The sequence below is a fragment of the Trachypithecus francoisi genome, unplaced genomic scaffold (assembly GCF_009764315.1).
Source record: "Trachypithecus francoisi isolate TF-2019V2 unplaced genomic scaffold, Tfra_2.0 Lachesis_group15, whole genome shotgun sequence".
Taxonomy (NCBI): Eukaryota; Metazoa; Chordata; class Mammalia; order Primates; family Cercopithecidae; genus Trachypithecus; species Trachypithecus francoisi.
In genome coordinates this window covers 33,110,806-33,126,798 of record NW_022681460.1, presented here as the reverse complement: position 1 = coordinate 33,126,798, position 15,993 = coordinate 33,110,806, and the positions used below count along the sequence as shown (strand labels likewise).

The 15,993-nt window shown below is 42.1% G+C and overlaps 1 protein-coding gene across 3 annotated transcripts in view; it reads left to right on the top strand.

Annotated features, from left to right (window-relative positions):
* MDN1 (midasin AAA ATPase 1) overlaps positions 1 to 15,993 on the top strand; it is a 190,715-nt gene that overhangs the window by 81,137 nt on the left and 93,585 nt on the right. For all 3 annotated transcript variants that reach the window (XR_004442796.1, XM_033234617.1, XM_033234616.1), the window contains exons 25-33: positions 115 to 323; positions 497 to 643; positions 2,348 to 2,489; positions 4,407 to 4,541; positions 4,622 to 4,760; positions 6,303 to 6,441; positions 6,737 to 6,867; positions 9,848 to 9,992; positions 11,700 to 11,829. Coding sequence is in view for 2 of the 3 variants with exons in the window: in XM_033234617.1 (XP_033090508.1) it covers positions 115 to 323; positions 497 to 643; positions 2,348 to 2,489; positions 4,407 to 4,541; positions 4,622 to 4,760; positions 6,303 to 6,441; positions 6,737 to 6,867; positions 9,848 to 9,992; positions 11,700 to 11,829 (1,317 nt within the window). In the remaining variant the exon portion in view is untranslated. The remainder of the gene's footprint in view (positions 1 to 114; positions 324 to 496; positions 644 to 2,347; positions 2,490 to 4,406; positions 4,542 to 4,621; positions 4,761 to 6,302; positions 6,442 to 6,736; positions 6,868 to 9,847; positions 9,993 to 11,699; positions 11,830 to 15,993) is intronic.

Below are 15,993 nucleotides of genomic sequence, written 5' to 3'. Positions count from 1 at the left end.
CAGAGCGAGACTCCATCTCAAACAAAAAAAGAAATTTAATGATAATCTAAGATTTGTTGATTTGTACATAACACATTTTAAAACTTTGGACATACACTGTTTGTTTCTTCCTAGGTGTTCTTATTGATGCTATGAGAAAAGGCTATTGGATTATTTTAGATGAATTAAATTTGGCCCCTACTGATGTGTTAGAGGCACTGAATAGGCTGTTGGATGATAACCGTGAATTGCTCGTAACAGAAACACAGGAAGTTGTTAAAGCACACCCTCGGTTTATGCTTTTTGCCACCCAAAATCCCCCAGGACTTTATGGAGGCAGAAAGGTGTGTAGCATTTATCTCCTTCCTTTAATTTGTTACCACATCAGATTGTAGATTTTTCGTAGTAAGAATGAAATGTTTTTACCTCTCCTTTAATATTTTATGGTGAATGTCAGAGCCTCCATATTGGAAATTAAAAGGCACCTTTTACCGTATTCTTTCTGTGCTTTGTCCAGGTCCTTTCTAGAGCCTTCAGGAATCGGTTTGTGGAATTGCACTTTGATGAGTTACCTAGCTCTGAGCTGGAAACAATCTTGCACAAGCGGTGTAGTTTGCCACCCTCTTACTGCAGCAAGTTGGTTAAAGTCATGTTGGATCTTCAGGTACTTAGTTTCAAATGGAATGTGTTGATTATAGTTGGTGACCAAAATTTCATGGCTTCTTTTGTTAGAAAAAAGAATCTGTCTGTTGATGTATTTTTCCAAGTAGAGACTTTTTTTTTTGTAAGACACGACTGTCCTGGCTGGAGTGTAGTGACACAATCATAGCTCGTTGCAGCCTCGACCTCCTGGGCTCAGGTGATCCTCCCATCTCTGACTACTCACTCCTTAGTAGCTGGGACCACAGATGTACATTGCCATGCCAGGCTACATTTTTTTTTTTTTTTTGTAGAGACAAGGTTTCGCCATGTTGCCCAGGCTGGTCTCGAACTCCTGGGCTCAAGGGATCCACCCACCTTGGTCTTCCAAAGTTTTGGGATTACAGGTGTGAACCACAGTTCTTGGCCTTCAAGTAGAGGTCTTTGAAATGCTTCCCACTAATATATATTTTTAGTTTTCTTTTATCAATCAACTTTTTCTGATATTTACATAAAATTTTTCTGATATTTACATATGATAATTTTGTATTTGTTCATAATATTGAAGCATTTTGTTTAGAATGGAATTTGGCTTAGGGAAAACTGCAGTTTTGGTTTTTAAAGGGATATAGTCCTTGAATGGACATAATTAAAGAGATCAATTCTTTATGGCTCGCCCTAGTCAACTGCAAAGCTACAACTGATCTTTACAAATTCCATTTATCTTATGGGGTTAAATTATTATTATTTTTTTTGAGACGGAGTCTCACTCTGTCACCCAGGCTGGAGTGCAGTGGTGCGATCTCAGCTCACTGCAAGCTCCGCCTCCCGGGTTCACGCCATTCTCCTGCCTCAGCCTCCCACGTTGCTGGGACTACAGGTGCCCACCACCACGCCCGGCTAATTTTTTGTATTTTTAGTAGAGACAGGGTTTCACCGTGTTAGCCAGGATGGTCTCGATCTCCTGACCTCGTGATCTGCCCGCCTCGGCCTCTCAAAGTGCTGGGATTATAGGCATGAGCCTCTGTGCCCAGCCAAAAGTATTCTTTACCAGAAAGTATACATTGTCAAACTTCTTTAGAAAGCTAAGCATAATGAAGACTCCTATCATTATGGTTCCACATTGTTTCACTAATCTTCCTGCATCTTTGCCACCATTTGCATTACTTTTTGTTTGGTTGTTTTTTGAGATGGAGCCTTGCTTTGTCGCCAGACTAGAGTGCAGTGGTGTGATCTCGGCTCACGGCAACCTCTGCCTCTCGGGTTTAAGCGATTCCCCTGCCTCAGCCTCCTGAGTAGCTGGGACTACAGGCGTGTACCACCACGCTTGGTTAATTTTTTGTATTTTTAGTAGAGAGGGGATTTCACCATATTGGCCAGGATGGTCTTGATCTCCTGACCTCATGATCTGCCCGGCTTGGCCTCCCAAAGTGCTGGGATTATAGGTATGAGCCACCGCTCCTGGCCCATTTGCATTACTATTAATCATCTTTTTTCTATGTGGCATAAGAAATGTGGAATTCCATTTTATATTACTAATTTAAAATGAATTTGAACATTTTTCTTCAGAATATTACAAGTTATTTGCATTAAAAATTAATCTCATTTAGTGAAATGAAATCATTTTAATGAGAGCATAAATTTGTTACAAATTTTATATACATTGTACTACAAACTTACCAAGCATTGCAGCTAATGCCACTTTTCATTTGTTTTGATACTTCAACAGTCCTATCGCAGAAGTTCTTCAGTGTTTGCTGGAAAGCAAGGCTTCATCACCCTTCGTGATCTGTTCAGATGGGCTGAAAGATACAGACTGGCTGAGCCGACTGAGAAGGAGTATGACTGGCTACAGCATTTAGCCAATGATGGTATGTTTTCAGTCAGATGCTCTCAATATATAGTTATGTTAAATGTCAAACTTTTTATTAAAACAAATCTTGCCTCACATTGTGATTGATACATACATTTGACTAGGTATTCCAGAGAGCCTGTTTCCCTCCAGTTCTAACAGCTTTTGTAAGTGGTCTTATTCTTGCAGGCCTCCATGCTAATAAGGACTGGTTGCTAAGGTTTTCTTACTCTTTGCTTCAGGTAGCCACATGGGGGAGTCAGGATATGGGCATAGCCTCTTTGGGAGTTTAGGCAGATGGTTGATGGTAGCTTTGTGGGCCGTTTTTCTGCAGTGTCACCACAGGTGGTCTGGCTAGTACCTTACAGACTAGCCTTACTAACCTTACAGAAAGCTGATTTGTCAGAAAACGTTGGCATTCTGAGAGAAAGAATTTATATAACCCGAGGCTCAGATTTTGTTGTTTTCCTTTAATGCATGGGAAAATGTGTTACTGTTCGTGATAGGATACAAAGTGTTTTGGAATCTTCTGATTTGAAAAGTGCTGATGATTGATTAATGGGCTAGTTAATAAGTAAGAAGGGTATGTAAAACTAGTAGTTTTTCTCTACTTGTAAAGAATATTTACATAGAGGAATACTTTTTTAAAAACTTTTTTTTTGAGACAGTGTCTCCCTCTGTAGCCCCGGCTGGAGTGCAGTGGCGTGATCTCAGCTCACTATAACCTCCACCTCCTGGTTCTGGGTCCTAGTTCAAGCAGTTCTCCTGCCTCAGCCTCCTGAGTAGCTGGGATTATAGGCATGCGCCACCATGCCTGGCTAATTTTGTATTTTTAATAGAGGTGGGGTTTCACCATGTTGGCCAGGGTGGTCTTAAACTCCTGACCTTGTGATCTGCCCACCTCGGCCTCCCAAAGTGCTGAGATTACAAGAGTTAGCCACCGTGCCCAGCAAAACATTTTTATTGAGATGTAACATACAGTAAAGCATTTTCCCATGTAAAGCATCACCTAGACCAAGATTTAGAATATTTCTAATAACTCAGTAGGTCTCTTGCCAGTGGAGGTAACCACTACCCTGACTGCTGTCACTACTAACTGACTCCTGTCTGATTATCACTACTAATCTGATTGAAAAGAATTTTGTCTGTCCTTGAGTTTCACCTAGCTGACATCCTGCAGTATGTACTCTTTGGGTTCTGGGTGTTTCACTAAACCTGATGTGAGATTCAGTCATGCTGTTATGTGTATCAGGACTTCATTCTTTTTTCTTTTTTTTTTTTTTGAGACGGAGTCTCGCTCTGTCGCCCAGGCTGGAGTGCAGTGGCCGGATCTCAGCACACTGCAAGCTCTGCCTCCCGGGTTCCCGCCATTCTCCTGCCTCAGCCTCCCGAGTAGCTGGGACTACAGGCACCGCCACCTCGCCCGGCTAGTTTTTTGTATTTTTTAGTAGAAACGGGGTTTCACCGTGTTAGCCAGGATGGTCTCGATCTCCTGACCTCGTGATCCGCCCGTCTCAGCCTCCCAAAGTGCTGGGATTACAGGCTTGAGCCACCGCGCCCGGCCCCTTTTTCTTTTTATATGGTAATCCACTGTATGAAGATGCCACAGTTTGTTTATCCATTCTCTTGGTTATAGACATCTGGATCATTTTAATTTTTTAGTTATGAATAAAGCGTCTCTGAACATCGTGTGTATGTTTTTTGACACACACATGTTCATTTGTGTTTGGGGATACTAGAAGTCCTATCGCTGAGGCATAGGGCAGGTATATGGTTAGTTGTAATAGGCTCCCCTAGTTTTCCCATGTAGTTCTTCAGATTTCTACCTCACCAGCAGCATATGAGAGTTGCTCTTGTTCCATATTCTCAATGTCCCTTGGTGTTTCCAGTAGACACTTGACGATTCCTTTCCTCTTCTTCCTCCTCCTTCTCCCAGGTTACATGCTTCTGGCAGGTCGAGTCAGGAAGCAGGAGGAAGTTGATGTGATTCAAGAAGTCCTTGAGAAACATTTCAAGAAAAAATTGTGTCCTCAATCTCTTTTCTCCAAAGAAAATGTTGTAAAATTGCTGGGTGAGTAGGCCAAAATCCCTAGAGGAGTATGATTTGAGTTGTACTCATTAGAATCTAAATAGTTATCTTTTCTTGGATAGGTAAATTATCTACTGAGATATCCACATTGGAGTCTAACTTCGGCCACATCGTGTGGACTGAGGGCATGCGGAGACTCGCGATGCTGGTGGGAAGGGCATTGGAATTTGGTGAACCTGTGCTGCTGGTTGGAGACACTGGGTAAAGATCTGTGACAGTGACTCATGAGGGTTCATTTCAATTCCATGGGATTACGTGAGTTATTGCTGAAAAACTCATGAAAGTATTAATCCCCCCTTTCCTCCTTTTTCTTTTTTCTCTTTTTAAGGAAGAAACTAAGAGCAGGTGGGGGTCTGGGGGAGGGATAGCATTAGCAGAAATACCTAATGTAAATGACGAGTTGATGGATGCAGCAAACCAACATGCCACATGTATACCTATGTAACAAAGCTGCACATTCTGCACATGTACTCTGAAAAAAAAACAAGAAGAAACTAAGAGATCTATTACTGTTTAGTTTCCTCTACCTTCAGACTAGTTCTTTGTTTATGGAAAAGAATGACTTTATTATTACTATTTTTGGAGATGGGGTCTCACTCTGTTGTCCAGGCTGAAGTGCAGTGGTGCAATATGGCTCACTGCAGCCTTGACTTTCTGGACTCAAGTGATCTTCCTGGCTCAGCCTCCCAAGTAGCTGGGACTACAGGCATGCACCACCACCCTTGGCTAATTTTTAATTTTTTTTGTAAAGTCAGAGTCTCAGCTGGGTTTGGTGGTTCATGCCTGCAATCACGGAACTTTGTGGGGCTGAGGCAGGTGGATCACTTGAGCTGAGGAGTTTGAGACCAGCCTGGGCAACATGGCAAAACCCCGTCTCTACTAAAAATACAAAAATTAGCTGGTTTTATTGGCATCTGCCTGCAGTCCTAGCTACTCAGGAGGCTGAGGTAGAAGAATCGCTTGAGCCTGGGAGTCAGAGATTGCACTGAACTGATATCATGCCATTGCACTCCAGCCTGGGCAACAAGAGTGAAGCCCTGCCTTAAAAAAAAGATGGAGTCTCACTGTGTTGTCCAGACTGGTCTTGAACTCCTGGGCCCAAGTGATCCTCCTGCCTTGGCGTCCCAAAGTGTTGGAATTACAGGCATGAGCCACTGTACCTGGCAAGAATGATTTTTTGCTTCATTGCATTGAGGGCAGTTTTTGTCTGTTTAGTTCTTTTAAACAGTGAGATTCATTCTATACGTATATAGGGAAGAGCAGATAAACTAGTGTCTCTTGAAAGTCTATAAAGTCTGTAAGGATTAGATTTCTTTTCTCTCCCTTGGTGGTGGCTTTTTTTTTTTTTTTTTTTAAGGTGGCATTTTGCTCTTGTCACCCAGGCTGGACTGCAATGGTGCAATCTTGGCACTCCACAACCTCCGCCTCCTGGGTTCAAGTGATTCTCCTGCCTCAGCCTCCCAAAATGCTAGGGTTGCAGGCATGAGCCACTGCGCCCAGCCAGTGGTTGTTGATAGAACTAGGATGGAGTTTGTGCAGTACATATCTTCTGGATAAGGAATATGGGAGAGTGCAGTCGTGCAGAGGGGTGCCGTGAGCCTGGGGTTGAGGTTCCACATTGGCCAGCACTGTTTGCTGCTGCAGTGAGACTCCTACAGTGGTTCTTCTCTTTTGCTGAGGGAGGTGTTTATGGATGTGTATTTGAAACACATACCTTGTTAATCAGTTGCATATCTCTAACAGGTGTGGGAAAACTACTATCTGTCAGGTATTTGCAGCCTTGGCAAATCAGAAATTATACTCTGTCAGCTGCCACTTACACATGGAGACATCAGACTTCCTGGGTGGCCTGCGGCCAGTGAGACAAAAGCCAAACGACAAGGTTTGTCCAGCAGCAGGTGTTCCAGTTATTTTAAAAAACTGCAGTTAGCTGTGCATGAGTCTGTGGTGGGGTTTCTGGAGCTGGGTTCTGGTTTGGTTAAATGTGCATATCTGCAGATTTTCTCTGGTCTACAAGGGCCTTCACAAGCATTCTGGTGTGCAAGTTCTATCTCCTGTTCTCAAATTCTTACTTTCCTCGGAATGCCTACTTCACCCCTGGAAACACCAGCCAGCTGCACGTATATTGTCTGTGGAGCCACCTGCCCTTTAATTTTCCCCACTTTTTCAAATTATAGGAAGAAATTGACACATCAAGACTCTTTGAGTGGCATGATGGGCCTCTGGTTCAGGCCATGAAGGAGGATGGCTTTTTCCTCTTGGATGAGATCTCATTGGCCGATGACTCTGTCTTGGAAAGACTCAACAGGTACATGCCTGAGAGGTTTGCCTTGTGTTTGATATTTTTGCTCAGGTGATTGATGTGATTTTTATAGATAATCTTGTGCACAGTAATACTCCTCATAGGTGCACCTTAGTAAATGCTTGAAATTACTGATGTATTACCCTGTCTTTTGGCTTTAGCATTCAATGTTTCCTAAATTTCTAGGTTTTTTTTTTTTTTTTTGGTATAAATAATCAGAACATGGGATCATGGAATGGCAGGGCTAAAACATGAGCCAAAGTCAAAACTATTTTTTAAGGTGAATTATATGCCTACTCTCTTAAAATTTTGAAAGAACTGGCCGGGCACTGTGGCTCAAGCCTGTAATCCCAGCACTTTGGGAGGCCGAGACGGGCGGATCACGAGGTCAGGAGATCGAGACCATCCTGGTTAACATGGTGAAACCCCGTCTCTACTAAAAAAATACAAAAAACTAGCTGGGCGAGGTGGTGGGCGCCTGTAGTCCCAGCTACTCCGGAGGCTGAGGCAGGAGAATGGCTTAAACCCGGGAGGCGGAGCTTGCAGTGAGCTGAGATCCGGCCACTGCACTCCAGCCTGGGCGACAGAGCAAGACTCTGTCTCAAAAAAAAAAAAAAAAAAAAAATTTTGAAGAAACTGTAGTCAGAATCCTAGATCCATGGCTGTAAGCCATCATTAGACCTCAGACCAGTATGAATCTTGATGTAGTAACACCCATTTTTTCTCTTTTGAGATATAGTTTACATGCATAATTCAGTGAGGTTTAGTAAGTTTATAATCCCATGATGGGTTCTTCTTGCAAGCTATATGTATAGAACTGAGTCACTGAGTTAGTGGTATTGCAATAGAGAAAGAATTTAGTAGTTGCAGAGCTAGCCAAGTGGAAGGACAGGAGTTTATTACTCAAATCAGCTTCCCTAAAAATTTAGAAGATAGATGTTTGTTTGTTTGTTTGTTTGTTTAGACAGAGTCTTGCTCTTTCTCCCAGGCTGGAGTACAGTGGTGTGATTTCAGCTCACTGTAACCTCAAGCTCCCAGGTTTTATTCTTGTGCCTCAGCCTCTTGAGTAGCTGGGACTACACGTGTGTGCCACCATGCCCGGCTAATTTTTGCGTTTTTAGTAGAGATGGGGTTTCGCCATGTTGGCCAGGCTGGTCTCGAACTCCTGACCTCAGGTGATCTGCCCACCTTGGCCTCCCAAAGTGCTAGGATTATAGGTGCGAGCCACTGCGCCCGGCCTGGAGGCTAGGGTTTTTTTGTTTGTTTTTTGAGACGGAATCTACGTCTGTCACCCATGCTGGAGTGCAGTGATGCCATCTTGGCCCACTGCAACCTCTGTCTTCTGGGTTCAAGCCATTCTTTTCATTCAGCCTCCTGTGTAGCTGGGACTACAGGCATGTGTCACCACTCCCAGCTAATTTTTGTATTTTTAGTAAAGATGGGGTTTCGCCATGTTGGCCAGGCTGGTGTCAAACTCCTGACCTCAAGTGATCTTCCTGCCTCTGCCTCCCAAAGTGCCGGGATTACAGGCGTGAGCCACTGTGCCCGGCCGAGGCTAGGGTCAGAGGCTTAGGGAATGGGGAATGCTGTTGCAACAGGGTTGAAATCACAGGAAGTTCAGCTGTCTTTTTGCCCTGAATAAGCTCATGGGATTGTAAGACCTGTTGAGCAACTTTCTTGGTATGGGTTTCCATTCTAGGTGGTGCTAGCCATTCTGTCAGAATCAGGGTCTGAAAGTACCTTAAACACTAATCTTAGGTTTTATAATAGAGATGTTATAGGAGCAGTTGGGAAGGTTATTCAATCTTGTGACCTCTGGCTGTGTCCTGAGCCGTAATTTTAACCTTGTGGTTAGTTTTATGCAGGTGGGGGTTAGTTTTGGGAAGGGGCTCTTACTTTTGTTTTAAAGTTAAATTATAAACTAAATTTCTCCAGTAGTTTACTTGGCCTACACCCAGGAATGAACAAGGGCAGCTTGGAGGCTAGAAGAAAGATGGAGTCAGTTAGGACAAGTTTTGTGGGGTTTTTTTTTACTGTCATAACTTTTTGTTAGATTTTTTTCTCACTCATAATTTTTGCAAAGGTGGTTTCAAGCTTTGCAACCATCACAATTTAGTTTTTGTGTTTTGTTTTGAGACAGTGTCCTGCTGTATTGCCCAGGCTGGAGTGCAGTGGTACAGTCTCAGCTCATTGCAGCTTCTGCCTCTCGGGTTCAAGTGGTTCTCGTGCCTCAGTCTCCCAAGTAGCTGGGATTACAGGCATGAGCCAACACACTTTGCTAATTTTTCTATTTTTAGTAGAGATGGGTTTTCACCATCTTGGCCAGGCTGGTCTCCAACTCCTGGCCTCAAGTCATCTCCCTACCCTAGCCTTCCAAAGTGCTGGGATTACAGGCGAGAGCCACTGTGCCTGGCCCACAATCCAGTTTTATAACATTTCCATCATTCAATAGAATCCTTTGTGTTCATTACACTAAATTTCTGATTAATCTCTTTTTTGTCTCTGTAGATTTGTCTTTTCTGGGTATTTCAGATAAAAGGTCTCTTCTTATTTTGCATTAATGTTTTGAGGTTCATTCCTATTTCAGTACATATTATTAGTTTGTTCCTTTTTATCCCGAATAGTATTGGATATACCACATTTTGTTTATCCATTCACCAGTCGATGATATTTGAGTTCTTTCTGGTTGTTGGCTATTTTGATAAGGCATGCAATTTGTTTATTTTCTTGCAAGTTACTCATTTTTAAGACCAATGCCTTAATAGGTTGTAAGTGGAAAAGTTTTTTTTCCTGATCAGAAATAGCCATTATTACACAGGAATTGAGATACTGAGTCGTTTTAAAATTTGTGATAGGAAACCATTAACTGAAGTAAAAATTCATTAGATAGGTGATAACTTTTTTTTTTTCTTTTAGAAAGCATTGAAGACTGTAAAATAGAAAGATTGTATAAGCCCTTTTCACTGTTCTTCAATTTTTCTTTTAGTGTCCTTGAAGTAGAAAAGTCTCTGGTATTAGCTGAAAAAGGCAGTCCAGAGGACAAGGATAGTGAAGTAGAGCTGTTGACTGCTGGGAAAAAATTTCGTATTCTAGCAACCATGAACCCTGGGGGTGACTTTGGAAAAAAGGAGGTAAAACTTTTCTGATGCACATTTTCTTTCTAGTTTTTGTTAAGTAAAAACTGGGTAAAAGTTTAAAAACCCAAAAATATTTTAAAATAATTATTGGGTTAGAAAACAATTCTGACACAAATATCTCTTTATTTGATATCTCACTTTGTGTGTGTGCCTGAAATGTCATTGTTACAGTCACTTTACCTAACCCTTTACGTATGTTACCCTGAGAAAGCTCACAGGAGCTCTGCAAGAAAGTTATTATTGTAGTTTTATGGATGAGAAAAGTTGGATCTGAAATTTAAATGTAACCTCTGTTTTTAGAGTCCACTTTCTTAAACACACCTCTGCTTTCATGAGTGGTTTTAAAGTGACAAAAAAAGTCACAACCAGGAACCTCTTCTGGTTTGTAGATGGAGCTTATTTGTTCTCGTAAGGGTTATGTGTGTCACTTTCGGACTGCTGGTAAAGTAAAGGGCAGAGGGTAGTTCCTATGTTCAGAGGGTTGTGTTCAGATATATTCGGGAACCAACAACCTTGTCGGTTTCCGGCTCAAGAAACCTTTCAGTAGAGAAGTCAACACTATGTGTTGGATCCCGATCTATTAAAGTTAGGAAGAGAGTGGTGTAACAGGTCAGGGATGATGAGAAGAAACAGAGGGGTTGATCTTAAATAGGGCAATTAGAGTGTTGGTAATTTGGTGAGTAGCTGAAATGATATTTTGGGCCTAGGTTTCCTCAGTATCATAAGATGAAAGATTGTCTCTATGCTTCAAGATATGCTCTGAAAAGAAGGAATAAAATACATCACATTCAAAATACAAAAGCTGGCTTCTGGGCAAGTAGAAATGCCACAGAGAGGTCTGATTTCAAGTTTGTGTATATTAGCTTGGCTGTCAGATTATCTTGTTTTCCTTAAGTCAATGCTTGCTGACTTTTACCCAAAGGAAAGTTACTTTTTAGTTTTGCATGCCTAACAAGCAGAGCAAGGTAGGATGCTGGACACCAGAGGTACTGGTTGTCTAGGATACTGATGAGGTACACACACGTATTCTTTATTCCTGGGTCTCTGTAGTAGACCAGATAGATGATCATCAAGTAAAAGGAAAGTAATAACAAAGTAATCAGACAAACCAGTAATGATGCTTATGGGGCATTGCAAACATTTGTGAATAGTGTTAACTGACCTTGTGGAGGGAAAGGAATCTACAGGGGCAAAGGCCCTAAGACTGGAGTGGCTAAACAATTTCTAGTTATTCAAGAGGTAGAATGTATACTTTGTAAAATCACACTCCCTTTGAGCCACATAAAATAAGTTTCTTCGTCCTATATCAGACTGCCCTTCTCTGTGGGAAGAGAGGTATTTTCTCTGAAGTATTATTTATGTACCTGATGCAAAGTAAAGGTAAAGTAAAAGGAAGAATCTTTACTTCAGGGGAAGAGTTCAGATTTGACTGGGACTGGATGGAATCCTGCTTCCACTACTTAGTCTGTAAGGCCTGTGGACCATGTCTATTAAGAAAGTGATGATGATACTGGAAGGTGTCATGGAATGTAAGGAGCCAAGACAAAGTACATCTTCAATTAATTATATCTGATAGTAGAAAAAAAAAAAAAGTGTGTAGTATTTCCTCGACTTAACAGCTAACAACATTCTTTCAAGACTTGTTTTCCAGCTTTCCTTATAGTTTTAAAAATTCACGTTGGAGTTTTGTGTTTCTTATAGCTGTCTCCTGCCTTAAGAAACCGGTTTACAGAAATATGGTGCCCTCAAAGCACAAGCCGTGAAGATTTAATTCAGATAATCAATCATAATCTTCGTCCAGGATTGTGTCTGGGCAGAATAGATCCTAAAGGTGAGAGTTTGCAGGTGGTGATGGTAGTATTGGATCACAACAGGGTTTGTGTTGGGAGTTGAGGGATCTCTTACAGGACATTAGCCCTATGTGTATATGGCGTGTTGTAAGAAGAAAGGAGATAAATAAATGAAACAAAGTAGACAAGGAGAATATGGTATTATTCTGTTATCTTCTGTTAAAGGGTCCCATCTTCATATTTTCCTCATTACCATTTGACACAATGGCTGTAGAATTCCAGCTGTATTTCTTTAGTTGTCATATATGAATATGTTATTCTTTCACTTTATTTAAAAATTTTTTTGTCCGGGTATGGTAGCTCACACCTGTAATCCCAGCACTTTGGGAGGCCAAGGTGGGTGGATCACCTGAGGTCAGGAGTTCGAGGCCAGCCTGGCCAACATGGTGAAACCCCATCTCTACTAAAAATACAAAAATTAGCTGGGCGTGGTGGCGAGTACCTGTAATCCCAGCTACTCTGGAGGCTGAGGCAGGAGAATCGCTTGAACCCAGGAAGTGGAGGTTGCAGTGAGCCAAGATCGTACCGTTGCACTCCAGCCTGGGCGACAGACTCCATCTCAAAATAAATAAATAATTTTTGTTATGAAAAATCTCAAGCCTAAGGGAAATAGATTAATATCCATAACCTAGAATTAACAATTTAAAATATCCAATAAGAGTCAACACTCTATGTGGTTCTTTTTGTTTTTGAAGCCTGTATTGGTTTGATGTGTGCATATTTATCTTAGACATTCAATGGAATAAATTTAGAACCCAGATCTGGTTCCAAGATTAAATACATAGTTTTTTGGATCTTTTTTTATATTCTTAAAGAATTTTTAAAAAGATACTTGCTTCTTTGAAATAGGAATTCATGGCTATGTTCAGCTTTTTAAAGGTGCCCTTCTGCACATTTTCAAAAATGAGTAGAGTAGCTGTGGAGAGCATCTAATCTGCATGGAACCCATTCTCACCTGTGGTGTTTTAGGGAACACTGACTCTTTAGTCATCTGAGCAAAGACTTCTTTTTAAGAATGGCCCACGGTGAACTGCCACATTTATAGGTATACACACTGCTGCTTGAATGGCCAGAATTCCCCATGTCTTGTTGAACTTCCTTTTTTCTCTACAGTCTCTACCAATATCACAGTCACCCAGTGGCACAAGAACTGACTAAGCCTGTAGTTAGTTGTCAGACTCAGTTGAAGGGCTTGTTGAAATGCAGCTTGCAGGGCCCCACACCCAGTGTTTCTCAGTCAGCAGGGGCAGAGAATTTGCCTAACAAAGCCTCCCCTCAGGTGATGCCACTACTGTCGGTCCAAGGCCCAGGCTCAGAGCCTCAGAACTCAGAACCCATGACTCTTGTGTGCTGTTTGCAGTGGCAATTATTGTGAGAATGCCAGTAAAAGGAGTATAATACAGACTTTTTTGTGGGGGCGGGTTCAGGGAAGACAAGGTCTCTGTCACCCAGGCTGGAGTGCAGTGGCGGAATCACGGCTCACAGCAGTCTTGACCTCCTGGGCTCAAGTGATTCTCCTGTCTCAGCCTCCCGAGTATGTGGCACTGTAGGCATGCACTACCAAGACAGGCTAATTTTTGTATTTTTTTAAGAGATGGGGTCTCACCATGTTGCTTAGACTTGTCTGGAACTCCTGGGCTCGAGTGATCCACCTGCTTTGCCCTCGCTAAGTGCTGGGAACTATAGGCAGGAGCCAGAAGGCCAAAGCAGGCCTGAAGACAGAAATCGCTAATCAAGCATGATTTATCTTTTGGTTCTGTGTTGGAGCTGGATTCCTTCAGGAAGTTACCTCTTCATCTCCTATGGGCTATGCTTATTCCTTTGTTATTTGGATTGTGATAAGAATGACAGAGGGTTCAACTGCTGTCATGACCATGCTTGCTACATCACCAGTGTGCTCCATGCAAGCATGGGAGCCCTGAGGACTTACCTCTGAGCTTCACACCTTGTCCTTAAGGAGCTTGTTTACTCCAGGCTTTCTAGGCTACACAGCAGCAGACTTCCCAAGGAGGCATTAGAGACCTTGAAGGGAGCATGGTGAATAAGGGAAGTGGCTTAATAATTCACAGTTTTATTTTCTAGAAATAGATCAGGAAGGCACACATAAAAACTTCTTTAAAAAATTGTGAAATATAAAGCAGGAAACTAGACATGGCTTTTTGTTTTTAGATTTTCTTGAAAGATAGTTAAGATTTGATGAATTTATTTATTTTTTTGAGACACAGTCTTGCTCTGTCGCCAGGCCAGAGAGTAATGGTGCAATCTTGGCTCACTGCAACCTCTGCTTCCCGGGTTCAAGCGATTCTCCTGCCTCGGCCTCCTGAGTAGCTGGGACTACAGGCGTGCGCCACAATGCCCAGCTAATTTTTGTATTTTTTGTAGAGACGGAGCTTCACCATGTTGGCAAGGATGGTCTTGATCTCTTGACTTCATGATCTGCCCGCCTTGGCCTCCCAAAGTGCTGGGATTATAGGCGTGAGCCTCCGTGCCTAGCCAAATTTAGTGTTTTAACTAAGTGTCCTTCTAAATTGAATTCTGATCCTAATTGTAGTACTTATATTTACTGTATTATCTTAATGAGTATATAAATACCACTGTGGGTTCTACTCAATTTCTCTGGTATTTTTTTAGTTCACAAATCTCGGTAATAGTATTATCCATATATTCATAGTATGAACAAAACAAAAGATTCTAAAAGCCAGGCATGATAGTACGTGCCTATAATCTTAGCTACTCAAGAAGCTAAGGTGGGAGAATCCCTTGAGCCTAGGAGTTTTAAGATTATAGTGAACCATGATTATACCATTGCACTCCAGCCTGGGCAACAGCGTGAGACTCCATCTCTTTTAAAAAAGAAAAAGAAAAAAAGATTCTGAGAAATTGATGTGTTTAAAAAAGAAATTGACCTGTGAAAGGCACATAAACTGCTTTTTTCAGTCTCAAACTTTTGTAAACAGTACCTCTGTGTTACACTGGTTAATGTACCAAATATTGGTACATTAGCCAATACTTTAATGAACTATTCTGTTTCATTAAAACAACCATCGGCCAGGCACAGTAGCTTACACCTGTAATCTCAGCCCTTTGGGAGGCCCAGGCAGGCGGATCATGAGGTCAAGAGATGAGACTGTCCTGGCCAACATGGTGAAACCCTGTCTCTACTAAATATACAAAAATTAGCTGGGTGTTGTGGCACGCGCCTGTAGTCCCAGCTACTCAGGCTGAAGCAGGAGAATCGCTTGAACCTGAGAGGTGGAGGTTGCTGCGAGCCGAGATCATGCCACTTCACCCCAGCCTGGGCAATAGCATGGGACTCCCTCTCAAAAAAAAAAAAACATTTATAATTACTTCTTTGTGTTATATTCTAAAAGTAGAGATAAGAAACTGTATAGTTCTCCTTAGATAAGGTCAGATTGCTCTCCAGAAAGGTGATATCGTTCACAACACTACCAGCAACTCTCTCTTTTTTTTTTTTCCCCCTTCTTCCTTTGAGACAAGGTCTGGCTGTGTCATCCAGGCTGGAGTACAGTGGCACAATATCGACTCACTGCAACCTCTGTCTTCCAGGCTCAAACCGTTGTCCCACCTCAGCCTGCCAAGTAGCTGGAACTACAGGCGTGCACCACCATGGCCAGCTAATTTTTGTGTATTTTGTGGAGACAGGGTTTTGCCATATTGGCCAGGCTGGTCTTGAACTGGAATTATAGATGTGAGCCATGGTGCCTGGCCTCATTTTAAAAAATACAGTAAAATCCATTATTTTATCCTTTTTAGTTTAGCGGAGGTTTAAAATTTCTTTGTCTTTTATTATTAGTGACATGGAACATTGTTTATGTTTTATTTTTATTTTTTTGAGACACAGTCTCACTCTGTGTCTCACTTCTAGCCCAGGCTGGAACGTAGCAGTGCCATCTCGGCTCACTGCAACCTCTGCCTCCCAGGTTCAAGCAATTCTCGTGCCTCAGCCACCCAAGCAGCTGAGATTACAGGCACGTGCCACCATGTCCAGCTAATTTTTGTATTTTTAGTAGAGATGGGTTTTCACCATATTGGCCAGGGTGGTTTTGAACTCCTGGCCTCCAGTGATCTGCCCGCCTTGGCCTCTCAAAGTGCTGGTATTACAGGCATGAGCCACCGTACCCAGG